The 14,219-nt window shown below is 47.0% G+C and overlaps 1 protein-coding gene across 4 annotated transcripts in view; it reads left to right on the top strand.

Moving 5' to 3' along the window:
• Positions 1 to 12,593, top strand: part of TTC28 (tetratricopeptide repeat domain 28) — a 114,568-nt gene extending 101,975 nt beyond the window's left edge. For 3 of the 4 annotated variants that reach the window (XM_051633795.1, XM_051633797.1, XM_051633798.1), the window contains 7 exons: positions 1,205 to 1,329; positions 2,340 to 2,571; positions 3,013 to 3,089; positions 5,071 to 5,094; positions 5,884 to 6,013; positions 6,548 to 6,655; positions 7,145 to 12,593. In XM_051633795.1, the coding sequence (XP_051489755.1) occupies positions 1,205 to 1,329; positions 2,340 to 2,571; positions 3,013 to 3,089; positions 5,071 to 5,094; positions 5,884 to 6,013; positions 6,548 to 6,655; positions 7,145 to 8,769 (2,321 nt within the window). In that variant the 3' untranslated portion in view covers positions 8,770 to 12,593. The remainder of the gene's footprint in view (positions 1 to 1,204; positions 1,330 to 2,339; positions 2,572 to 3,012; positions 3,090 to 5,070; positions 5,095 to 5,883; positions 6,014 to 6,547; positions 6,656 to 7,144) is intronic. The other variant, XM_051633796.1, reaches the window with a different exon arrangement.
• Positions 12,594 to 14,219: the final 1,626 nt, after the last annotated feature.

Here is a 14,219-nt window from a genome sequence, read left to right as displayed (position 1 = left end):
CCCTTTTAGAAGGGTTTCCCATCCTTTCACTCAAAATTTCTCCACAGTGTAAGCTCCAGGATGAAATGCTGGTGCTTGCTTCCTCTCAGACGAGTGAGTTGAGATTCAGAAGGACAAAATCTTGGATTTAACAGTGTTGTTCCAGGGTTATGTACAAATAACCTGCATTTTTTTTTCCCAGTGCAAATCTGATTTATGAAAGCTGTAGGCATTCCCCAAACGGGTATTTTTTGCAGGCTGCAGTACCGTGTTTTTTAGATCAGGAAGCTGTTGTGAATGTGGCTCTGATGTGAACTGTGTGTAGGTTGAGGAGTGGGATGCTCACTAGAGGCTGCTAAAATGAGAACTTGGAGTTAGTCTGCAGAGTGATTTCAGGCTTGTTGAGTCCAGCACTAGGATGTGTTTCAGACAATAGCAGTTGGGAGCTGAATTCAGCTACAGTCCACAGTGCACTTTATTTTGTGTTCCTTCCAAGATTCTTCTGTATCAAAGGAAAGAGCATTAAAAAAAAAAAAAGAAAAAGTGATTGCTTCCTAGGCAAAAAGGAATGAGCATGGACATGGGGGCGTGGCATCACCACCAGGTAGAGGCTTCCACCTACTTAGCCTGTCTTACTACTGCCCCTTCCATGGTATGTAAGCAAGTTCATTCCACACATCCGTGACTTTCTCCTCCAGCTCCTGATGGTGTCTCCCTGCACCAGATGAAGGACAGGCAGCCACTGACTTCACTGCAGGGGTTGAGAAGGGTCAGGCAGAGCTCCTTGTGCTGACATTTGGAGAATCTGGCATTTAGGTGGCACATAAGCCAAGATGGGTTTCTAACCAAGATGGGGAAAGCTTTTGGGTTCCTGAGGTCAGTTTCTGTGATGGCTGTTCAGCTCCTGTTGATTTCCACTGCTGTAAAGGAGATGTGGCACGTGCTAGGACAAGTTTAACTTCAATACAGTTTGTCCACTTGCTTGAAGAGGAAAAACACTGTTGATGTAATAGAGGAGGACATTAAGAAGCATCTAGAAGCTTTCTGGAAATTTAGTATATGGGACTGGGTGGGGAGTGGGCAGCTGCTCTGGAAAGAGAATATCACCCTGTAGGGTGCAGTAAACCATAATTCCCTTAGTCCAAGAGGGCAGAGGATATCTGCTTGTTTTGAACATCTTAAGTAAAAAAAGGAGACTGAGCATCTTTTATTCTGAATCCTGCAGGCTTCATGCTTATTGGGAGTGATATGAAGCTGAACAGCCCTTCTTCACTAGTAGGACAGGCCCTGACTGAGATTCTGCAGCACCCTGAGAGGGCACGAGATGCTCTGCGTGTCCTGCTACATCTGGTAAGGGAAAGGAAACACGACCACATGCAGCAGCACAGGGGCATTGCAGCCCTTGTTGGAGAGTTACACAGATGCAGAGTGTGTGCATCTGTAAAGGGTGTTAAGGGGAAGAGAAACACCTTGATGTATAGCCACTCCCACCTGAATATATACCTTCAGCCCTTCTCCCTTACCACAAGGGAGGCTCTTGTGGAAACTCTGGGTCAGTGTGAAAAGACTGGAACACCTGATGGAGTGTCTGGAGCAAAAAGAGGCAGAGTAAGCCAAGTCTTGCATTGTATTGTGACAAAATCCTCCCTCAGCTGTTGAATTTGGTCTCTGCTTTAAAAATGGGATAATAATTGGGCTTAATTGTTTATACAAGAAGACAGCTATGAATGTTGCATCCATGGGGATGCAGAGCACAGTGACTGCTGTCTCCTCGCACGCTTGGAAGAGGCACTTTAATCCCAGATGTGCCAGTAGCCTGTTATGGGGAGCAGCAGGACTGAAGCCAAACTGCCAGATGACTGGAATAATCTCTCATGACTTTCAATACTTCTCTTTCCAATGTGTCTTCTGTGGTCCCATGGGAATATGGAGTATCCATAGGATGATGGAAACCTGTGACTATTGGTAGTCATCTCAGCTGCTGGGTTTTGTGGACACACATCTCTCTCTACTGTTTACCAGATAGCTGCAGCCTGGTAATGAGTAGTGTGTGTGAGACTGGAACCTAAACCGGAGTCATCTCTTGGGGAGAAACCCAGGTGCCAGGCTTACAGAAACTGTCACAAACTGGTGGTATTACTTTCCCCACCGTCCCAGAGAATATAGATACCACAGTGATTTTGCTGAGTTACTGGAGCCTCTGCTGTCATGGGCACTCACACCCTTTTGTGTAAGACAGGTCAGGTTCCACGTGGGGTTTGCTGCCTCGCAACCTGTTCTCCCTGCTTCTTTACTGTGTAAAAAGAAGCAGTTAGTAAAAACCTCTTAGAAAATAAGCTAATGCTGTACTTTCCTCAAAGGTGGAGAAATCACTGCAGCGAATCCAGAATGGGCAGCACAACTCCATGTACACCTCCCAGCAAAGCGTGGAGAATAAAGTTGGTGGCATTCCAGGCTGGCAGGCACTCCTGACTGCAGTAGGATTTCGGCTGGACCCTGCAGCCAGTGGCCTCCCAGCAGCAGTTTTCTTCCCAACCTCGGACCCTGGGGACAGGCTGCAGCAGTGCAGCACCACCATCCAGTCCCTCCTAGGTGAGCAGCAGCCCAGCTCTGGGCTCTGTCCCCATCTGGCCAAGCAGATGCCCACCTTTCCCTGCCTTTCTTGGATGCAAGTCTGTAAAATGACTGATGTTTTACATGAAAGAAATAAAAGTATTTAATAGGGTAGAGGTTCTAGAAGTGTTTATGAAAATTTTGTCACAGATGGGGATCATTTACCACTGTATCCAATATCTGAGAAGCATGATGGGACTATTCCTTTCTCCCAGCTCTCAACCTGAAGATGTATCATCAGATGTAGAGTGGGAAAATCTTTTGCTTTCTGTAAATTACTGCTGTTTCCAGAACTCTTCAGTGATGTGAGGGAGAGCTTTTAGGAATTTTCTGAGTTTGTGTTCTGTTCAGGTTGCTCTATTTCTAGCAGTCAAGATTAACAGATACTGAACAATCCCTGTTTCTGCCGATGTTTTTCAGGTTTGCCTAACCCTGCACTTCAGGCACTTTGTAAACTTATCACAGCTTCAGAAACAGGAGAACAGCTTATTAACAGGGTGAGTCAGGAGGTTTTCCTCCAGTACCGGTTTCCGAATGGTTCTTCCCAGGTCAGTACATTCAGAAATGCACAGAATGGTTTATGCCCTGGTTTATCAACCCAGAGCTTGCTAGGAGACTTCAGGGTTGATATTCTAAACATGGCTGTTTGTGTGAATGAAAGGGTCCAGAAGAGAAAAATGCAGGTATGTTACTGGGCTGCATGGCCTTGGGTCTCCCTGTCAATGACAGAAGTGAGAAGTGATGCCTACTGCAGTGAGGGGGCAGCAAAACATGGCAAATTAGGCAGAACCACTAATTGCCATTTGGCCATCCTGGCTATGGCCCATGTTGGCTGATCTTTGTCCACTGTAATTACCAGAGTCCCAAGGTATAGTTGACTTTGGATGATGCAAGGTCCTGGGCTGTAAGAGAGAGGCAGTGCTGCCTATGGCTGTGGGACTCCCTCCTGCACCCCCCTATCTCTCTCACATTCCTCCCTCTCCCCAGTTTTTCCAGCATGCCTAACCTAACCTTCCTCTGTGCCTCCAGCCTGGCTGGCTTTCCATTATGTGTTTCTTGCTGTCCTGATTAATCCTCTAATTAAGTTTACCTTGATCATTTGCCTGCTATAGTAGGTGAACACACTGCACGTAGTGAATGGACAAAGATCTCACTTTCTTTTCTGCATGCAAAAGTGTTGTAGGGAAGTACCATGGTGGGATTATCTCTGTGTAACTTCAGAGAGCCCCTCTTCATTCTGTTATGTTGAGTCTCTCTGCACAAAATGCAAAATAACAGCCAGTGTGGCTGTTAGCCACTAAGCAGCCTATTTTTCTGCGTCTGCTTGAATGAAAGGATTTCTTGTCACAAGCTACAGGACTGTGTGAGGCATCTCCCATGTCTTGTCCTTGATGGCATTTTGCTTCCTTGCCTTGGCTCTTTTGTCGTTGCCTGAGACTTCTGCAGTGGAATAGCAGGGTTATTTTTTTCCTTGTGGCCACCAGAGGGAGGCCCAGACTGAAAAGGATGTGATGAGTACAAAGACAACATTCCCATAGGTTGGAATGTGATATAGTGTCCAGGAGATTACTTCATGATTGTCTTCTTCCTCAGGTGATTAAATCACCCAAGGAAAACTATTTGGATGCTCTACACAAGTAACAGAAGATGTGCTTACCAGCTCCTCAGCTGCCCTTTGCACTAAATATTGGCAGGGGTATGATGTTGTTTTTGCCAATGTTCTTCTCTAGCCCAAGCCCCAGGCAGAGTTTTCTTTTTCACAAGAATCTCTCCAGTTACAAGTTATGGCCCTCAGCTCAGCTGTCCCTTCCTCTGCGGTTACTTGCTTTCCCCCCTGCTTCCTCTCAGCTAAGGCTCTGCCCATCCCAGAGGACAGGAGACTGTTCAGAACTGGAGCAGAACTGACTGACAGTTGAGCTGGGGGTGCTGCTTCCTGCCCCTCCCCTGTGACTGATTGTGTCAAGGGGGAGGTGCTCTTAGTGAAGTAATAGGGTGAGGAGCCTGATCTTCTGGACAGAAAATGCTTATTTTTACAGCAAGACAGGAGGCAGGAACTGCAGAAGAGAGAACTTCAGTATTACCATGTGTGCAAGGAAAAGTGAGAGGTTACTGCCTGCATTAAGTGCCAATAATGTACCCTGGAGAAAACAAGAGAAGGGCTTGGTTTATGTTCAGCCTTCTGCCAGAGTGTGGGTTGGCCTGAGAACCTGCCTGCAAAGTCCCTGAGCTGATTGTAATGAGCTGGGCACTCCTGGAGTCCAGCTGCCTGTTCCCATGGTGTTGGGCTCCTGATTCACACTAAGGCCATTTCCATTGCTCCCTTCATTCTCTGGATAGAGCATCTTGCAGTCAGGATTTGTTTTGCATGTGGATGTGTCACTGCAGGGTTCCCTCTCACAGGCATTTTGTAGCACAGAGTAACCAGTTTTCTTTCTGTCTTTTCTCCTCTCTTCCTTTCTTTTTATCTGCTGCCTGAAGGCTGTTAAAAATATGGTGGGAATGGTGAGTATCACATGCACTGGGGAATGACACTGCTGTGCAGGATAAAGTGCCGTGGTCACTGGACCAATTTCCCTGCACTGCAGAGCAGTGTCTTCAAGCTACATTCAGGCCTGGAATTTGCTCCACAGGGCTACTGTGGAAAAAGACTGTAAGCTTTGGTGGGTTGTGAGAGATGGGTGGTCCTGAGGTTAGCTGACTTCCCATCCTTCCTGCCCTGACTGTGGTTTTGAATTACATGGGGTCCTGGCACCTTAATTTGTGTCAGATCTTCATAAACACATTTTTTTCTCTACTTTGCTACTCCTGTCCCTTGGGTACAGTTGAGAAACTTCTTTCCTGGAGGCTATGGGGGTATTAGGAAAGTCTTCCATGGTTTCATATTACTTGTTCTACCCAGTTAAATGCTAAGAATTAGTTTCTTGGGATTTGCATAAGGAGCATGGTTCAGTCATGGAATGGGCTTTAGTATAATTCTGTGAGCAGCCCCCAGGTATCTCTTTTTTCTTTCACTTCACAGATTCTCCTGCCATGCTTCCTTCTTGCTCAGTTCCACTGGCCACACCCCCAACCCTCACCCTGTTCTCTCCCTGCCTTTGCTGCTCAAGTTTATCCATTGTTGCTGTCCCTGGACTGTCCCTCTTCATCTCACTGTTCTGTTTGGGAGCACCAGCTGACTTCCTGGGAGTACAGGGAAAGGGGTGTCTGCAGTGCATTTCCTCAGCTGTGACTGTTGTAAAAGCAGGGATGGGAGTTGTAAGAAATGGCTCATGTTTGTATTGTTATCCTCAGCTGCATCAGGTCCTGGTTCAACTTCAGGCAGGTGAGAAGGAGCAAGATTTCTCCTCTGCACCAATCCAGGTTTCCATCAGTGTCCAGCTCTGGAGGCTACCTGGCTGTCATGAGTTCCTGGCAGCTCTAGGTAGGAAAACAGTTTTTTCCATTGTCTTTCTAAAACCACTGCTAGTGTCTCATATGGTGGCTTGAAGTAGTGATGAGACTCAGAGCTTTGGATTTGTCTGGAGCTGGTTGGTCTTTGCACCTCCAGATGCAAGCCCTGACAGTGCAGTTTGTCTCTGCCAGTTCACATGTCAGAGCTCCTGCTGCTTGGCCAGGGTTAAGGTCCAGTTTTCTCTTAGACACCAAAACATCTCCTGAGTCAGCAGAACATGCATTTCAGGGTTTTCGGCCACTTGGTGCAGTTGGTTTAGCCCCAGTTTTTATTTCAGGATCCTGTTCCTTCTTGTTCATAACACATACTTTTGCGTGCCCACTTTTGAGTTTGCTTCTGGCCTTCTACAATGCAAACTGTGCATTGTAGGTGAAGAGTCGTCATCCCAGGACACTGCAGGATCTCACATCTTTTTATCCTGTTTGTGTTCCATATAAGGTCAGACTTGTTGAAGACATAAGATCTTCCTGTCAGATGTGATTTTCTGCTCCATATTCCATACAGGTTTTGACCTTTGTGAAGTTGGCCAAGAGGAGGTGATTCTGAAAACTGGGAAACAAGCTAACAGGAGGACCATGCACTTTGCTCTTCAATCCTTGCTGGCACTTTTTGGTAAAGCTACTTGCAGTAGTTTTTGCTCTTATGTCATCTGGTGATTTGATGAGAATAGCTTCTGTTGAAATCTCAGACTCTTAACCTTTTTTTCAGAGCTCAAACACACGTCATCACACACATGTCACACACATCATACATCGTACAACAGGTGCAGCAAATGTTACTTTTACATGGGAAATCAACACTGAGATTTAGCTGAGGCCAAAGCTGGAAATAGAATCCAGCAGCTGGAGGGTGTGTAACTCACCCTTGTTTTTAAGATACACAATGGTAATGAATTGACAAGTGGACTGAAGTTCCTGCCCCTGGATTTCCTGGGCTGTGCACTTTTTTTTCTCACCCAAGTAGTAGTTGTGGTTTTTGAAGAGTATGAGTGCATGTTTTGTAGCATTTCCTCTGAATTCTGATAGAACATTACCTTGTTTTGTTTGATTTTACTGTGTATCTAGGGGCATATTTGTACTTTTTTCTTTTCATCTTTTCTAGATTCTACAGAGCTACCCAAGCGCCTTAGCCTGGACAGCTCCTCATCACTGGAGTCACTGGCTTCTGCTCAGTCCATTTCCAACCCTGTGCCCCAGTATCAAAACCCTCCCTTCTCTCCTACCTGTCCGGACAGCCTGGCATCAGATGCCATTTCTGTGTACAGCCTGAGCTCCATTGCTTCCTCCATGAGCTTTGTTTCCAAGCCAGAGAGCACACCAGATGGAGTGGGACACAGGGGACGCCAGGACTTTGAGAGGCCCAAGAATATCTATCCACACAGGTCTGCAGTACAGAGCCAGTTGTCACCACCAGCCAGCACTGTAGCCAGCAAAGATGAGGAAGAGTATGAAGGTTTTTCTATAATCAGCAATGAGCCTTTGGCCAGTTACCAAGAAAACATAAAACCAAGATTTTCCCCTGATCACAAACAGCCCAAAGCTGGTCAGACTGGAGGCATTAAAGAGTCTGCCAATTCCAAAGGGAGCATAAGTACTCCAAATTCACCTGTTAAAATGACACTTATTCCCAGTCCTAATTCCCCTTTCCAAAAAGTTGGGAAACTTGCAAGTTCTGATACTGGGGAATCTGACCAGTCTAGCACTGAGACTGACAGCACTGTCAAATCCCAGGAGGACAGTAATCCAAAGCTTGATCCACAAGAGTTGGCCCAGAAAATTCTGGAGGAAACTCAGAGTCACCTCATTGCTGTTGAACGTCTTCAGAGAAGCAGCAACCAAATAGGCAAGAGCAACAGTTCAGATGATGGGGCTTCCAGCCCAGCAGGTGTGTCTGCATTCAGATCTTCAGAGACCAGCGCGTTCAGTCGCCCAGTCAGCTCCAGTCAGAAGAACCAGTCTTCACCTCTGGCAATGAAACCAAAGCCTCCAACAAGGAGTTCATCCCTTCAGAAGGTGAGCTCTGGCTATAACAGCCCTACGGCATCGGAGATGTCACACAAAGAAGGCACAGGGCAATACAGTGGGCAGCCATCTCCAAGCTGTGATTCACATGGGTCCTTAACTGAGCAGCCTCACTTTAAACTGAAGTACCCCAGCTCTCCCTACAGTGCTCATATTTCTAAATCACCCAGAAATATCTCTCCAAGCTCAGGGCATCAGTCTCCTGGTGGCAGCACTCCATCTCCTGCTCTTTCCTATTCCTCAGCTGGTTCTGCTCGCTCAAGTCCAGCTGATGCCCCAGACATAGACAAATTAAAAATGGCTGCCATTGATGAAAAAGTGCAAGCAATTCACAACTTAAAGATGTTCTGGCAAAGCACTCCCCATCACTCCACTGGCCCAATAAAGATTCTCCAAGGAGCTCCTGGAACAATGACTTCTAAAAAAGATGTCCTCAGCTTGCTCAATTTATCTCCACGGCACAGCAAAGAAGAAAGCGCAGATAAGCTGGAACTGAAGGACCTGTCTCTTGGGCAACACCTTGCTTCTCCACAAAAGAACCCCCCAAATGGACACAGACGCCCTGAAACTACAACCACAGTGACATCAACTCATTCTGCACCTTCCAGCAGCACCCCAGAAACCACACGCCCCTTGAGGCTGCCCTCTGGGAATGGTTATAAGTTTTTGTCACCAGGAAGGTTTTTTCCTTCCTCCAAATGTTGAAATGCCTTGAGTACAAGCTCGTGACTTAGTCTTGTAAAAGTATTTGCTTCTGCCCACTTGCCTTTATCAATACAGAACCATTATCTGAGAAGCCGTGGTCATACCCACAGCTGGCAATGCACAGGAGTGTGACAGTGGCCCTGTCTGTCCCTGGAATAGGAGCACAGGCCGTGCACAGAAGGGTTTTAGTGTCCCTCATCAGAAGGGCCAGACCCACTTGGTAACAGGTTCTAAGTAGTGTTCAGTATTTGCAGCAACAGGTCCAATGAATCTAGTTGTCTGTTCATAAAATACAAGCTTTTAAGCCACCTACTTGTATTTCTAACCTAACAGGAGGTTTTACAGCTGGCTATTTATATAGATATTATACATATCAGGGATTGGAGAGGGAAGTGAAAGGAGGCAGAACTTCCATGTGTACCACAAAGAAAGTATGCAAAAGTTTCTGCCTGGAGAAGTACAAGCCATTTATTTGGTTGCTTTCAAAGGCTGACAGAGAGGACAAGATAACATACCTCTAGATAATCTCTGCCACATTAGCCAAACATGAGACATTTCGGGCAATAAAACTCCACAGCAGCAGGATACTGGCACTTCTCCTGCGTCACTTAGATGCTGGTGAAGCAAAGACAGGACAGAGCTGCCCTGTCCTAAAACCTGCATCTCCAGTAACTCTCTTCTGGAGGGAAACCTTTCAGGTGATCCTTTGCTGGTTGGTCTGCTCAAATCAATGTTTGGGGCACAATGAGTAAGGTGAGCCTCAGCCTCAGGTAGTGAGTGTGTGTCAAAGAGACAACTTCTGTTTTTACTGAATGCTTTGGTCTCTCTGGCACACAGTGTTAGGATGGTTGAATTTTCATCTTGGCAAGTGTTTGGGCAGCACAGGTGTCTTCTGTCTGCTGAGTGTGCACAGGAAAGGGTTATGGACACTGAAGCTCAGAACATTATTTTGCAGTTCCACAGTAGGCAGGAATGTGACATCAGTGTATGTGATTTAGGAATCACCTGACCCAATCTTTACTAATCCTGCTAAATCATTCCACATAGCTCATCACAGGCAGGTCTGCAAACCTCTCCCCTCCTGTGGAAGCAAGTTTATCTTGGAGCAAATATACCAGTCTGAGCAGATGTCAGTGCAGCCAGAGCATGTGCATGAGGCAGCAAGCAGTGGCTGCAGGCAGAACCTGTGGAGGAAGGAGCCAAGAGCACCCGGGGTGATGTGTAGAGTGAGCTTTCCTAGGCTGGATGGGCCTCAGGTGTTGTGGATCAAGTTGGAGATTCTTTTAAGTGGCTGTTGAATGCAGTGATGAAATCAGAATCAAAATGGTAATTTCCATGCACTGAAAGCTGTGGGCAGGTGGTGGCAGAAGCTCAGCCCCACTGCACACACAGATCCAAGCACTTCCCGAGCCGCCTGCGATGACGTCGGAGCACTGGATCACCAAAGCCTGTGGGTTCTGTTCGGCACTCACAAAATCCCCTGAGTGACTGAAGGCCAATCACTTCACCTCTCCATGCCTCGTCTTCCCTTGCTATCTAAATGGGGATAGTAATACTTATCTACCTACCTCTCAGAGGTGTTGTGAGGCTTCATTAATTAGGCCCCGAGTTTTAGCCGGGTCTGAAGTCAACTTCCTGCAACTGAGTGGTGAGTGCAGTCAGCTCAGTAAATGAATTAGGGGCACGTTGCTGATGCAGGTAATTGTTGCACTTATGTCTGGATGCTCTTCTTGAAAATATGGATATGATAACTTGTGATTTTTCTTAAGGATCTTGGAGGAAAAGCATGACAGCAGGACAGAGTATTCAATCCTGATACCGGAATGTGCCGTTACTTAGGCTCAGCTTACTCATGGTGCATGTATCAAACACTTGCTTTGAGAATATTCTGGAACCCACTGCTTTTGGGAGAATGTTTCCCTTTTTGCCATTGCAAGTAATTTAGCACAAGCAGTAAAGGCAAAGATCCTAGGGCTGTGTTGTTACAGCCTGTCAGCTAGGGATGGGGGATCACAACAGTCTCAGTGCAGAAGGCCAAGCAGAGTGTTACACTGTGCAGTGTAACAAAGCAGCTGAGGAAATCCCTCCTGCCCACGTGATGCAAATTATTTGTCTGTACGTTACATCTTTCTGTTGATGGTTTGGTGCTAGATATCATTTTCTCATCATTTGGCAGGAAAAGTTGGAATAGTGGGTCAGAATGAGTGGGTGCAGTGTCTGCCCATAGTGCAGACCATGGTGCTGCTGATGGTGCAACTTGCTGTGGTTACAGGACTGCTGAAGGACTGCAACCCAGACTGTTTCTAACCAGCATAACTGTTTTAAAACGACATCCCAGGAACATCCAGGGTGGAAGTGGGCAGCTTTTTGTTTATAGCAACAGCAAATACTCCCTGTTGTGCTGCATAACATGCCAGAAATAAGCCTCTTTACTTGTAGTTTACTTCCATAAGTAAAGGATCTTTTCATCTGTAGAAATTCTCTATTGCCATTTTGGTACAACCCCTTTTCATGCTGCCAGTGAGTTTCATACTGGCTTTAAATTTTTAGAAAGAGCTAAATCAGGGCAGGGGGGTGTTTTTTCTGTTGTTTGGTTGTTTGTGTTTTTTTAAAGGGGGTGGGGGAAGCATTAGAAATGGGGAAGGGTTCAGATGTAGAGGAAGTTCTGTATTTGGGAAATTGGTGTTGTATAAATATGGAAGGTGAGTGTCACTAGAACAAGTCCTTTGGGAAATGTTCCCACTGACTTGACACAGGGCACTTCCATTGGCTTGATGGGAGCCATGAAGATGCATGCTTGCTCATGGCTGGGAGACACTTCACACACCTCGTGCCTCACTCCTCCACCCCCTGAATGAGAAACAACCCCTTTGTGAGGAAAAAAGTTTTATCAGGTTTGCCCAATAATGTGGAGAAATTCAGGAAATGAAAATAACATGTTCTCTGTTTGATATTAGAATTCCTTCTGTGGAGTTTAAATGCATTTGTCGTTGTTGTATTTGTGCATGGTACAAGTGACAACACTGCTAAATACAGTGAGCAATAACAATTAGGTATTATCCACTTTCACATTAAACCTGCCACATGCAACCATTCCCCAAGGCCACAGAATGTATTTTAGTTTGATTTTCCCCAGTATGTTTTACTGTGTGAGATTACAGATTTTCTGTTGACCGTTTTTAGCTCCAGCTAAATGTGAAAAGTAAACAATATAATCAAAATCCAGCTTAATTTGGTTTTGTTGGTTAGCCTGTACTCTGGCCTTTGTCCTTTTTAATCATACCTTACTTCAAGGAGCAAAGCACTGGAGGGGTGCTGAATCACTGGGCTGTATTTCCTTTCATAAGGTCAAACTCGTTCTGTGAACATCTCTTTCAAGTTGCAGAGTAGATCCAGGTGCACAGGAATGTCTGTGAATCTGTTCAGAAACACTGGTGGTTTCAGGGTAGATGGTAATCATGGTTTTGAGCAGTTTTGGGTTCATTGCATTGCCATGCTGTCCAGAAAGGCTGCGAATGTGTGTGGAAATTTGGCCCCTCGGTGGCAAAACACTTTCAGAAAGAGCCTTGGAGATGGTAACTCAGACTGTCAGCAAAGACTCTTCAAGCAGCAGCCCTTGCTCTCCTTGTATGCAGTGTTAGCCATGTTTGGCCTATATGGACTTTCTCTGTAAATTAAAACTCTGTTTCCAGACAGCATTAAACTTTTTATATTATGAAATTTACCATGTAAAAAGATTTTCATATTTTTATTGAAATTGCTAAGGCATTTGGCCTTCTTTCTTTGTGACTTCAGTGTCTATTAAAGCATGAGTTCTCTCAGTACTTTAGTCTCTTGGTCTAGGATGAAGTTGGGAAAGAACTTGTTAGCACACCTTGGGCCCTGACACCCAGCCTGTTGCTTCTGAGACGCAGAGGAGTCGTGCATGGACCTGGCTCCTCATGGCAGTGAGGGGCTGCTGAGAAGCTCGCTCTCTGCTTGTGGCAGAAGGTAGAATTCCTCTTAGAAATTATGATTGGAAATGGCTTTTCCTTTTCTTAGCTGGTTTTGGGAGTGTCAGTATTTGCTCGCTGTCCTGTTGTAGTCTGCAGCCCAAGGACACCTGGGGGTGGGAGAAACTTCAGGGATGGCCCAGTCCCACCCCTGCTCTGCAGAAGAACCAGCTGCTGAAGGAATGATGTATTTTCCCCATACAGATGTCAGCTGGAACTTGCTGATTTAAATCCTCCTTTTGCCCTCGTGAAGAGTGCCCTTGTGCTGAGGGGAAGGGTTGGAGACCAGATTAAACTAAATAGAATTTGACTTTTTTATGGTCTCAGGAGTTTCCACTGTCATCATTCTCCTGGTGGTGTAAGTGCAGCCTCTGGCCATGCTGACAGAACACACAAACCACATCCTCAGTCGTGACGCAGCAGCCTCTTACTGCCCTACAGTCCCTGCAAGTCTTTGATCTGCTGAGAACCAGGTGCTCTGAAGCAGGAAATCACTGTGGTCACCCTGGTGGTAACTTCTGTCAGGGACCTTTCCTGGCATGTGTCTAAAGTAGCTGATCCCCTGTAGCTGGAGGCAGGGATGGTGCAGCCCCCAGCAGAGGTTTTATGGGTGGCTGCCTCAGCACAGTGAGGCTCTGGTGGTGACCTGCAGCCTGGTGCCACATCCCGTGTAAATCCACAGGCAGCTGGGGTGGGTGCCTGGGCTTCTGTCACTGTTCCTGAGGCACCACCACTGTCCTGGCACGCAGGAGGGTCCCGATCCCTTCCCAGACATGCTTCTGGAACAGCAAGTGTGGGAAGAAGTCAGATATAAACATAGAAGGGGTTTGGGGAGAGCACACACTGCAGTTGGCTGAGTAAACAACAGACAAACATTGGCCATATGGGGAAGGAGCAGCAGCAGGGGCCTGCACTCGGCCTGCATTTTAAGAAACCAAATAAAGGAAAATCCTTGAGAACTTGGGAAGACACTTAGAGCCCCAGCACTGTGCCTGGCACAGCCCTTTGCAAGTCCTTTGCCTGGGAGACTGAGCCAGCGCAGGCCCGAGCCTGGCAGCAGGTCCGGGGCCTCTTTCACGCTGCGAGACTTGAATGAGAATCGTTTTCATAGGCAGAGTCTACTGAGAATTGTCTTGAAATCCACTTATCTGTGGGAGGGTCTTTCGGCAACGTTTAATTTTCCTGTTTGTGGATTCCTGCTCTCCTCGAGGGAAGCCGGTGTGTCAGTTACCATCCGTTCCAGGCACGGGCAGAGGGAACGTGGGGAAACGGCTTCCCCGGGGCCGGGCAGCCGCGCCCGAGGCCTCCCTGCCCGGGGAAGGGCTGGGAGCCGCTCCAGAGCCAGATCCCCGGGGGGGCCTGCCCGGCGGCCCCGGAGCACGGCCCGGGAGCGGCGGCGGGGCAGGGGCACCGGAGCTCAGAGACACGTGGACCCGAACCCTCCCGCTTCCCTCGCGG

Source organism: Apus apus, chromosome 16, assembly GCF_020740795.1.
Source record: "Apus apus isolate bApuApu2 chromosome 16, bApuApu2.pri.cur, whole genome shotgun sequence".
Classification (NCBI taxonomy): Eukaryota; Metazoa; Chordata; class Aves; order Apodiformes; family Apodidae; genus Apus; species Apus apus.
Note: the sequence above shows the minus strand (reverse complement) of the source record. Positions and strands in the feature narration are given on the sequence as shown.